We start from the raw sequence: 12,409 nt of genomic DNA on the forward strand, positions 1-12,409 counted from the left end.
GTTTTAACATTACTTCCCTTGATTTAAATTCAACACTTTTCATTATATACTCAAGCATTTTGTTGGTCTTTTTTATAGCTTCCCCACATTGTCTAGATGTAGACATTTCTGAGTCAACATAGACTCCTAGGTCTTTTTCATAGACGATTCCTTCAATTTCATTATCTTCTACGTGGTATTTATAATAGACATTTTTATTGCCTGCGTGCAGTACCTTACACTTTTCTATATTACATGTAATTTGCCATGTGTCTGCCCAGTTCTGAATGCTGTCTATATCATTCTGAATGACCTTTGCTGCTGCAGGAGTGGTTGGTACTGGAATAGTGTAAGCTTGGAATGCTGTGTTTTTGCATGCATATAGGGTTTGAAAGAAGTTTTTTTTGTCTGACACCCCCCTGCAGTGACTGTTAATTCTATTGCAGTATTGATACTCAATTTAAAAAAAAAATACTGTACACAAAACAAGTGTTCCATAAACAAGTACATTTCATATAGAATGCAAAATCATAATACTGTACAGTAACAATTTATAAAACAATGATACAATAGTTAATAAATATATTTACCCTTCTTGAACTTCACAGTTTTCACACAAAATATGTTTTTTTTTTAATTCCCAAGACAACTGTCAAAAGGTGAGGTACTGAAAAATACATATAAAAATATCTGATTTACATTCCTGTGCAATGCAGGTACATCATTTCTATGTGACATTGTTGAGCCATAATAAGGTGATAAAGGGTTAATGGATCATTTTAACACTTGACAGGAAAGTATAACTAAAAACAATTAGGCACTCCTTGTTCAGTACCCCTTTTGAAAGTTGCTCTGGTCATTTGGTTGTAGACTTGTTTTTAATGTTGGCAATCACTCTTTTTTAAATGTTTTGTTAACATGCCATTGTTCTGAAATCGAATCCTCAGTGCTATATTCAAAATTACAGGAATATAAATGGTTGAAACCCTTGCAGTGTGTGTGTATATATATATATATATATATATATATATATATATATATATATATATATATATATATATATATATATATATATATACCAGAATAACACAACCTTTTATAATAATACATGGATAGCACTTTTGTGACCAGCACATACAATTGTTTATCACAGCAATATAAATCCCTATATAAGGTACTGAGGCAGGATAAACTGAAGCTCAAGAATAACCTTTTTTAAAAAAGCTTAATTGCCTATTTTTATAATGACGTGATAAAGAAAAATCATTATAGTTTTAATAATTATATACTGTACCTTTTTTGTTGCTTTTATTATTTTAAAACAGTTACATTTTAAACCATGGCAGCCTATTATTATCTACGGTATAACAGAAAATAGAAAAGCTATTTTTATTGTTATTGAAGACTTTGTAATTTAATGAAAAAAAAAAAAAAAAAAAAAAAAAAAAACTCTGTATAGGTTTCCTATGATTGTTTTTAGTAATTTACAGAAAACAAGGTTTTTACTTTTCAGTAGCACTTCCTTTTTCCTTGCTACCTAAAGCCTCACTGCACAGTACACTAAGCAAAAGCTCCTCAAGTATATTGAAGTAGGAGGACAATCTGATCTAAGTGCTTTCATTAAAAGAGGGGACCATTGGCTGGGTATCAAAGGAAGTAACTTATTAAACTCATGCCGCAAGAGTGGCCCAGCAAAGAAAGAAAAAAAAAAAAAAAAAAAAAAAATATATATATATATATATATATATATATATATATATATATATATATATATATATATATATATATGTGTGTGTGTGTGTGTGTGTATATATATATATATATATATATATATATAAATGGCCATTGGCCCCACTGATAATTTCAAACCCTGCTATAAATAATACATCCTTTAATCAATATGACCACAGAATATGTACTGGTAGACATGGTAATGGATGATTAGAGAACACAAACTCGTGAAACGGGCATAAGTGTACACAATTTTGCGTACACAAAATTGTAATAAATACCATGATTTTGCTTAGGTGATAATTTCACGTTTCATGCTTCAAATTGTAAAGCACTGTAAGTTTCCCCAGGAATTCACACCTTACAGTGTCCTTCTGTACACCCTTCTCTTCAGATAATACGCTGCTGTTGTGAACTACTGAGACCCACAGCATAGTTCACTGCATACTTCTTTTTTTCACCAATTGCAGGTGTCTTCTTGACCTTTATTTTCTTCTGTAGTGCTAAACAGGACTTCTCTGCAGTTGCACATGCAGTCTTGTTCCATCAAGCCAGTTCGTAAGATCTCATGTAGTTCGGTATGCAGTGACAGACATAGTGGCTGAAATAAAATCCAGATGCACATTTTCTGTTCTGAGTCCTACAGGGCAGCCTGTAACAGCTGAAAATAAATAAATAAATACATATATACTGTGTATGTGTGTGTGTATATGTATATATATATATATATATATATATATATATATATATATATATATATATATATATATATATATATATATATGTGTGTGTGTGTGTATATGTATATATATATATATATATATATATATATATATATATATATATATATATAGATAGATAGATAGATAGATATAAAAGCTCTGGGATGCTATGCTATTGATTTGCCTGATCTTGTCTGCTGAACTTGATGGGTGGTCAACCCATTATAAAGGCTCAAATATTAAAGACAGTGCCAAGTTAGAGCACAGTGAAACCTTGCTTTCAGGGGACAATATGGAGACCATCAAATTATTAAAGCCAAGGTGTAACAGTTCTGATCTGCTTCTATCAAATGTCACCGTCAATGTAATCAGCCCTGTATTCAATATCAAGGCCACTGTCTGCAGTCTCAAGTATATTAAACCTCTGTTCATTTACCTCTCTAAAAAAAACAACCAAAATTTTTTAAGCAATCTGAAAAATCAGATACATATATGAGAGCAACAGACAATGCTTAAAAAATGACACAAACTCCGGAAAAAAAAAAAAAACAGTTAAATATCATTAAAAAATAATTCAAATACCTGCAGGTGTTGGGGTTGAATTTCTTCCCCAGAAGCAGACAGGTGGCGTCGCTCTCTTTGCACTCACAGTGGCAGGTAGCTGGGTTCAGGGGCTGTCTGCTTGGACAGCTCTCCCTGCAGACACAGTCGCACTGCTTCTCATCCCAGCTCTGATCAGGCCGGCAGGACTCGGGGCCTGAACCATCACCACAGACGCACTTGCACAAGGCCTCATCTAGCCGCTGCCTGGCTCCGCAGCTCGACTGGGTCAGCCCGTTCTGGCACACACACCGACAGCTCTCTTCATCAAACCTCATTCTAGGTCCGCAAAAGTCTGCCAGAGCCTCGCTCAGAGATCCTGTTTGGAAGTAAACAAGGAAAGAAAGCAAAGAGAATGAGAGGCGAGTTCATAGAATGTAAAGGGTACCTGACAGGAAATGTGCTGTATGGAGAGTTGGAGCCAGTTCTGACTCTAGTTTAAACTTTGCTGCCTCCTGTAATCTAATGTTTCTTTTGATTAATTACCTTCCCTCAATGTTTCACATATTAAGTCAGATAGTGAAATAAATAAGTACCAACCTCTTACAACATTTTATAAATAAGGCCTAGTCAAGATAAGGATCATTGTTTTTATTTTTGGAAGCCGACCAACCGACCCGTGGTTGAAAAAGGACATTAGATAGCAAGCCTGGGAAATAATGAACTAAGCAGAAATATCAATAGATAATGATCAAACACATACATAATAGGATAGTAAACTGATAAGAAATGAAATATTAAGAGGAATGTATATTTAGAGCAGCTGCAGCAAACCTACCAAATGCGCTCATGTCATCAGACACACACTGACAGTCAACAGGATCCCAGGATAGACCAGCAGGGCAGGATGAGTCTGTCCCAGCACATCTGTAAAGACATGATTGGTCATGAAAAATCTTGGTCTTATATCGACACTAAGCTTTTAATTATCATGGCCCCATTGGATCTACGATTTTGTATAGAACCAGGTGATGCCAATGACAGTGGTGTAGTGGAGGGGGAATGCTGTGGAACATCATTCAGGTACTATTTTCTATAGACAGCAGTGGTGTAGTGGAGCTGGAACTCACAAGACTGACATCTCCTGCACAACTGTCTGATTCAGTCAGTCAGTCCTCTTGATGCAATGAAAAAAGCATTAGGAACTTCTTCTATTACAAACTACTGCTTTAAGAAAGCTAAAAATTCTGACAAAGACGACAGCAAAAGCGGATTCATCTCAGCTGTGCAAAAACTTGGCTAAGACTTCATCATTCTGCCACTGACAAGATGGAGAAAGACACTTTGTGGAAATACTTGTAGAACTTAGATACATGCATTACCTATTATTACCTGTTGTTACTAATGGAGTACACTACTGCTAATAGAGTTGAACTATCACAAGATTTTTCTGGAACCCGGAACCAAAGACAATTTGCAAATAACAAAGAATATTGAATTGCAAATGTCATAATACATACATCTAGTTTTGTCACTTTACAAATGTATTTTAATTTCTCCCAAACTAATAAATAGCTTACGTTTCGACATTGTACAATTATTTAAAACTAAATATTTTTTTCTATTTTATAATTTTTACCTTTAAGCCAGTTACTTTTGACAAAAGGTAGTTTGAAATAAGCATGACTGAAAAACATCACAACAAGAAAGATATACTTGCTCACTTTGCTTTGCCATCCTTTTTAGGTTTTGAGTTTTTTTAGTACTCACAGAGCAAGTTTGTCCTTTATTGACCTCCTGATGATGGAGTGGGGTGGCCTACTTGGGTTGCTTTTGGATTTGCACTCACAGGATGTGTGGTTTACAAAGCTGACCATAACTATCTCCGGGTGTCCAGACTGAGGAACTGTGAACTCAAGAAGCTAAAATAACAAATATGTTAGTAACATAAATCCCCATCGCAGCTGCAAATACAAAACTAGAGCTATCAGGATTGTGGAAAAGCAGATTAACATGATCAACATGCACAGACTGTCCATATAAAATGTAAGAGTCACATTCAGCCAGGCATGTTCGTCCATATATTACCATACTCTGCTAATCTCAATTTCTTCAATATCAACCACATGTAATCTGAATTTGATATTTATTTGAAATGGGCAGTGTTGTGTTATGGATTGTGAACCCTGTCGTTAGATGAGGGAAAAAAAAACCCACAAGTACCGACAAGTACAAGTACACGCTTGTGAAATGAGTTGTCACAGGTTCGGACCTGGTGTCCACCCTGTTACATATATAGACATGCGTACCGGCTACCTCACTGTATTACTGCCCAGAAGGGAAAACACATCGACTGTGGCAGGAATCAACCAAAGAACACTGGCTTTTGTGTGGTGTGTTATTCTGCTGTTAGAGTAACATTCAAGTTCATTTTACAGGGTGGAAGAGTATATCAGAATGCATGTCTTCATGGTATGTAGAGTAATCGGATGCTTACTGTTTTTATGCTGTAGTTGTGGCTGCTGTTGGTGCAGTGCCAGCCCTCGTGATTGCAGCAGCCTCCGCAGCGATGCACAGACACACACGATGGCTTGTAGAAGTGAACTGTGCTCTCAGGGAACTCCTTGCTGATGTCCAGGCACACTTCTCTAGGAGTGCACTGTGTCTTTTCATATTCCAGCATGATACCTGTTACAAAAAAAAGATTACAGCTAGTAATGAAAAACATAATTCCAAACTATATATATATATATTTTTTTTTTCAGTGAGGCCATGACAAGATACATTTATACTGTACAATGTACAATTAGTTGAGAGTTGAATGGACCACATCACCGAAAAAGCACTAAAACAAACATGAAACTAGATACTGTAGGAACTCGATAACCCAGCAGCCAACGAGTTTGAATGTGCATCAGTACTGGCGAGAGACCCTGGACTGTGTTATTATCTATACTGGATTCCCTGTAAGACTTTTCATTTTTCTAGGTAAAACACAGATCCAGAAAAACATGTAATTATGTATATCCTGACCCGGATGTAAATCCACAGTCATTTACTTTCATAACAAGACCATTTGAACCTGACATCACACTGAAGATGTACTCCCTGTGCATCAGTTATTAGAGCCCCACAGGAAACCCCAAACTCCCTTTGCTGCAGTGTGGTAATGGCAGGGTAAATGGACTTCATCCAATTTAAAGTGAAAATAAAGTCTAGAAATGAGAAGGACCTTGTAAGAAAGTTGTTAAGCCAGTGAGAACATGTATATAACCTTGGCTCGTAATAAAAAGATTCAATACCAATTAGATTGCTTAGCAGTTATATTGATGTTTTACTCCTGCATATGTTAAAGGGAGAACCCACCATTCAGCAATAAGCCTAATTTAACCAAAGATGTTGATGAATGCCCAGGATGGATGATTCCATTTTGTCATGTGTGTTTAAAATTCACTTTGTTGAGGGATAGCTTTTTAAGTGGCTATAGGAGTGGTTTCAGTGCCTTACTTTGTAAGCTCTCCTCAGTCATCCCTCCTGCATACAGTGGGGCCTCCTTCACATAGCCCCGAGCTGCCTCTTCGTGCTGGAGTTCATGGGGTATGAGAGCAGCCTTCCTGTGCAGGCACTGCTGGAGGAGGCGGTACTCTGGGTATAGGAGGTCTATCAGCTCATCCACACTCGAGGCAAACTGCAGCCGTTCCACCAGATCGCTGCCTAACTGACCCTGCAAGAACAAAGCAGAATGCGTGGCTAATGGAATAATTCTGTAAACCTTACCCATCATGTATTTCTTTTTGACACAGTTTTGACGTTATCGCAAACATGTATTTTCATTAAAACTGGCTGGAAAGTATATCAGTCAATAAGGGAAGCAGCTAATTGGGTAATAGCAGGAAATACCTTGAAAGGGTGGGGTTAATTTCAGTCTCCAGGTGAAATGAGCTAAGGCAATACAGGACTACCTGCAAGTAGCTTGCAAACAAAGTTTTATTTACCATAGTATAAAACTAGATATAATTTAACATGTCGGACAAAAATGAAATCTATGGAAGTTGTTTAGCCTTGAATGGAACTACCACAGGGTATGTCAGCAGAAAGGAACAGGTCTATTGGTCCATTCTTATTTTTCTATGTATTATCTGAGTGGCCCCAATGTTGACTTTTTTCCTACTTGCATACATTATTTTAAGTGAGCGCCATCTATGAAAAAATATTATCATTTAAATGTCATCTTATATCATAATGCTGAAAAACATAACGAAAACTGAAGTTGTTAAAGATGGGCTCACTTTAAAAAAAAAAAAAATAGTGCACGTGGGCCTACATTGGATTCTATACACATGGCAATAGATAAGTTAATTTCTGCAAAACATCCATGGTAAATATTCAGTTTTTGGCTGTCGCTTGTAGCCAAAATTCTCATTATATTTACTGTATTTACTCATTTATCTGGTCCTTAAATAGCCAAACTAAATGACTACCAATCTACAAAGAAGCAACCCGTTTGGGTTTGCAGTGAGAACTTAGCTTCTAAATACAGTGTCTCTCTTTCAGACTTGAATACCTTTCACTCTGCCCAAGTTCTCTGGGGTTTGAAGTACAAAAAAAAAAAAATGAAAAGAGATGTTTACACCTGGGCATGTTCATAAAGTACACTGGGCTGACTCAAATATCCCCTGGGAAGTGCTGGAATGCTGAATGTTTTCAAACACAGTATCCTCTTTTATTCAGAGAAGTCCACAGGTGCTACTTAAAAACAGTGGTGGCCAGATTAAGGACCAACTGCACAAAGGATGGATGTTCACTTCCTTTGCCCAGGCAAGGTGCAGCATAATCAACCACTGTAATGTATTTAGTGTCCTTGAAAGAGGATTGACAGGAGTATATAAGAACCCATTGCAAAACAGAGACAGCAGTTTCCACAAAACAACATTTGATTTATTTTTCTGTAGAGTCTTGGTTTGGCCTGTTCTCAGGTAATGGTCTGGAGAATGTTTTTACAGGTTTCCTCATTAAAATAGTAAAAAGTAAAGCATGGTGTAGGTATTTCAGTGATGTTCATTGCAGTTACATCAAACATCAGACCCTTCTGTTCCCCTCAGAAAAACAATATTTAAAACTCTTAGCTCTCACATTTTACTTTCTCCTTTAACATCTAGATAGTATGAGATAAAAACTAAATCTGTTGTTCTATAGAGTTAAACAGAGATTACCACTAAACAAAGGTGGTTGGTACAATGCTGCAAAATGCTCTACAGCAAACAGCAGTGGTGTATATAGATTGCTCAAAGCAAACTCTAAGGGTAGTAGGCACATGTTTCAGCTAGTTTCCAGCTATTATCCTTATCTTACAACACAGACTCGTTTAATTCCCTGAATGCAACAGATCTTTTGGATACTGTCAGGTTTGTTAAGCATGTAACTTTCAGTTAAGAATGCATCATAACTTTTAAGCCCTTTTTAACTTATGACATAATCTACAAATGACACTTTCAGTTATATTGTTGTATACTATTATTACTTCTTTATTTCACATTTCAATTATTCTGGGCTATGTAAAGGATGGCTCTTCATATATGGCTCCACTTAAAAGTGGATTATCCCATTCCAGGCTCTTAATAGTGTTGAAAAGGCTACAAGGAGAAGCTGTAGCCTTTGGTAGTAAGTACAGTCAAAATGCAAAGAAATAGATGTTTAAACATAGCACATAGTAACAGAACTATCAGTACAGAGACCACCTTGCTATTCAATTTGCTTCTATTGATGGCAGTGCAAAGTCACCATCAATATTAAGACCACCCCTGTGTTCAGTAATCAGATCACCACTCTGCAGTTCCAAGTGTATCAAACAGCTGTTCTAAAAAAATCAGCTTTGCCTAATGACAAAACAAGTTAGATCAAAAACACCAAGAAACTCCTCCTTTACATTTTATTGGCCTTAATATCCAACCTCATTAGTCAGGTTTCACTGTAATTAAATGAAAGAGCATGGCTTCGATAATGACAGCATCTCACCTCAGCTTCTTCCCCCTCCTTATAGTACTCATAATAATCCTGGCCAGATTGAGATCCACAGCTGGGTGTAAACACTTGTAAAATCCAAAAGTAAATCTGAAATTTCCACATACTGCCACAAAGGTAGAAGAGCAACCAATGGGCTCAATGAAGTAAAGAGCTTCCCTTGCTGTGATGAATTAATGTCCAGTTAGCGGTACCAAAAGAAGCAACCCTCAGTGTTCAGAAAGAGAACACCTTTAACCTTGTCTAGAGTTGCAACAGTACATACTTTCCCTCCTTTGAATGTTCAATAAGACCTCAGCTGCACTCTCCAATTTGCTGTTTTATATTTAAATCAGTCAGTGAAAGTTGCCAAAACTTTTCCTAACTTTATTTGCACAGCCAATTCAGGCAGATACTGAATTTGCATGAAGCTGTCGGGACAAAGAGAGAGAGAGAGAGTGAGACGGTTCCTGACAGGATGGATATACTTAAGCCCTGTTGAGAACTCCCCTCCTATTTGACGTAGGTGGAGATGTTAATAGGAGGAGCTGTTTTTTTTTTAGCTTGCTTCATACTTCTTTTATCAACAGACAGATTTTTGCAGAGCAGGAACAAGTCTGAACAGCAGTGCCGCTGCTTTTTCTCTCTGGATTGTTTCACTATCAGTGAACCGCTTGTATGTATGATGGTTCTTCTACAAGCTTTGGAAACAACATGGATTAAAAGCACTGTTGAATTGGACACACATTACTGTGTTACACTTAATGTTTTAACTTAATAACAAGGACAAACCTGGTGGTTATGGTACGTTTTGGGTGTTATGGTACGTTTAGTGTTCGAAGAGAAAGGTGTGTTGCTTCTGAGCTGTGAAGCAAACACAACATGTGCACCACGCTGTTATTTTAAAATGAACAGCTCTAGATGCCTGACTGAAAACTTAATGGTGTCAATCATGAGAAATAACAGTAATTATACTAATGGATTTCATTAATAGCACAGCCTCTCCCCCCACCCTAAACTGCCTCATGATGAAGTGTGAGCAATTATTTTTCTTTAATTAATATTCTAAAAGCATTATAAAAAAGTGATTTATACAAAGTTTGTAAAAATTATCTTTAATATGCTTGAAATCTTTAAAACTGTTTTGCCATTAAACAACATTTTTAATTAAAATTTAATGTTGGTTCAGAAATTTCATTTTATGAATAATAATAACAATTAGGTGATATCCATTGAGCTGTTTTAGACTTATTACATTTCTAGAGTTAAAGCTTTGTGAAGGAGCCATTGGTAAATCTGTCGAAATAGATTTGAAATAGTTCATCTTATTGGCTGTGAAGTAAATGTGGAAAGTATTTTTGAAGGAATGCCTCTGGAAATGATTATTTTGTGCACTGTTTCCTTTGTCCTGCATGAAATGAAAAGTAGGAGTTACTGTAGAACTGAGGTTTTAACAGAGTTTTAAGCATTATTTATTTATTTAAGCCAATGGATTCACTGAGAGGCAATGATGTTCTGACCCTGTCTATAGGAATTGAAGGCTAGAATTGTATTGACCTCTACAGACATTTTTCTTGATCAGATTGTTAATTTCAACAGACCAGACAGGATTTTGTTTGAACACAGTATCCGTGTTTGTAACAGGACAGTGGCTGGGTAAAAAACCGACAACCTCAAACATCGCCAAGTAAGCATCTTAACCACTATGCAAAAGCACCGGCCTATCTGAATTTGTGGTTATCGAGTGTAAAATGCATCTTCAGAGGGTAAAATGTAACATTCGCTTGAAGTCATGAGTAGTCTTGATAAATACTGTACTATCTTTAATGGTAATGGGGTAGGGATTAAAACAGAGTCTTCCACTTTAACTGCAATGTTACTTTGAACTACTGTACAACCACACATGTGTTCAGGTTCTTTATTGGCTCAGTTTGTTGGGGAGTGTATACAGTTAATTAAACTATTGAATTCCTGCCAGCTTGTTGACAAAGTACACAGCCACACATTGAGATTATATTTAAAACAAAGTTAACATTATATAATGTGCTGAAATTACATAAGATGACATCAGTTGACATTTTCATTAATATGTAGACTAATATATAGTTCACATCATATGAAATGCCCAGAGCCACTGTCACATGTCTACGTACATGTCTATTGCACTGTATATGTGCAGCAGGAATCTTACTCCCTGTATGTATATACTAGTCTTTGATGGTTCAATATATCTTTAGTTAAAGGATATGCGATAAACAATCAATGGTGTAATGTGGCAATGTGCCTCGCCCCCGTGTGTCTTTGTATGTTATATGTTACGTGTTCTGTGTTAATGTTGGTGTATAGTCATTGGTACATGGGATATAAATGGGTCTGTGTAACACAAGTGATTTAAAATGTATATTTGTATTTAGGCACGAGGATTGCAGAGCACTTCACGTGCAGGTAAAATTTAATATGTGACCACGGGAGATTGCACTAGATTAATTCACGTGCAGTTGTACCGAGACTCCAATTGAATGATTGATTAGCAATCAAGTTTTGGTACAGCTGCATAAAAGCAATATGTTTTCACACACTCTGGGTTGTGTGCTCGGGAGTGGAGAACGGGTGAGAGAGAGAAGATTTATATTACAATTACAACTGCTATTGTGTGCTTGAAGTGCCAGCACTGTACTTGTGTTCTGTTCATCCACCGTTTGTCTATCTGTCTGTTTGTTTTGGCCCACGCCTCGTTTATTTTGTACAGTGTTTGTGTGTTGTTCAACCTTTTATTTTCTGTGTGTTTATTAAATACGTGCAACAGCACATTTCATTCACCATTTCACCTCGCAGTGCTTTGTGTTCCTTTCTTGTCTGACGTCACCACTGAAGCCAGCTTGTTCACATGTAACTATAAATGTATTATAAGGATGTAACAATATAATACAGTTATTATTAATAACAAGACTATATCAATATAATGTCATAAGAGCATACAACTAAGGCATTTATAAATAACTAATCGCTTAACAGGACATGAGGCCTGACATTGCCAAAAAAGTGTCATACAAATATTATTGTAATAAACTGTTCTGCCTGTTTGTGTTTTTTTTTTTTTTGGTATAAATAATTTGAGAGCCAGACATTCAGCTTGAGACACGGTTCCAGACGCATTTTACTGGGAATAGCAACTGATGACTGGACGGCTATGGTTCCATGACCAGCTGGAGGGCGTGTCCCGGCAGTGTCTCAGATACACCTCCATACTGCAGCCAAGGGCAAGATCGTCCACATAACCCAAACATCAAAACCGCCAAGCAAACAAAGGATCCAAAGCATCAGAGAACCGTGTGTGAAACCGGGGCAGGACCAGTGCCAGGATTCACTGGGCCCTAGTGCAAGAGTGTGAAATAGATCCCCCCCTCCAAAAATAAATAAATAAATAAATTAAAAAA

The 12,409-nt window shown here is 36.6% G+C and overlaps 1 protein-coding gene across 2 annotated transcripts; it reads right to left on the reverse strand.

Annotated features, from left to right (window-relative positions):
- Window positions 1–1,775: 1,775 nt before the first annotated feature.
- Window positions 1,776–9,407, reverse strand: LOC121323962 (vascular endothelial growth factor C-like). 2 transcript variants are annotated; one of them, XM_041265312.1, is made up of 7 exons: window positions 8,988–9,407; window positions 6,480–6,696; window positions 5,470–5,660; window positions 4,743–4,894; window positions 3,811–3,899; window positions 3,015–3,351; window positions 1,776–2,311 (listed from the first exon to the last, which is right to left on the reverse strand). In XM_041265312.1, the coding sequence occupies exons 1-7, from the start codon at window positions 9,096–9,098 to the stop codon at window positions 2,257–2,259; spliced, it is 1,152 nt and encodes a 383-aa protein (XP_041121246.1). In that variant the 5' UTR covers window positions 9,099–9,407; the 3' UTR covers window positions 1,776–2,256. The 2 variants fall into 2 exon arrangements, with proteins under 2 accessions (XP_041121246.1, XP_041121245.1); XM_041265311.1 differs by having other exon boundaries at window positions 1,776–2,371.
- Between the last annotated feature and the right edge of the window lie 3,002 nt (window positions 9,408–12,409).

Source organism: Polyodon spathula, chromosome 12, assembly GCF_017654505.1.
Source record: "Polyodon spathula isolate WHYD16114869_AA chromosome 12, ASM1765450v1, whole genome shotgun sequence".
Taxonomy (NCBI): Eukaryota; Metazoa; Chordata; class Actinopteri; order Acipenseriformes; family Polyodontidae; genus Polyodon; species Polyodon spathula.

What these genes read in the sequence shown, in the direction of transcription:
- LOC121323962 (XM_041265311.1), bottom strand. Translation starts at nt 9,098, where the DNA reads ATGTGGAAATTTCAGATTTACTTTTGGATTTTACAAGTGTTTACACCC. An exon ending in GACTGAGGAGAGCTTACAAA is followed by an intron (nt 5,661 to 6,479) that starts GTAAGGCACTGA and finishes TTTTTGTAACAG; the next exon opens with GTATCATGCTGGAATATGAA. An exon ending in ATAAAGGACAAACTTGCTCT is followed by an intron (nt 3,900 to 4,742) that starts GTGAGTACTAAA and finishes ATGTCTTTACAG; the next exon opens with ATGTGCTGGGACAGACTCAT.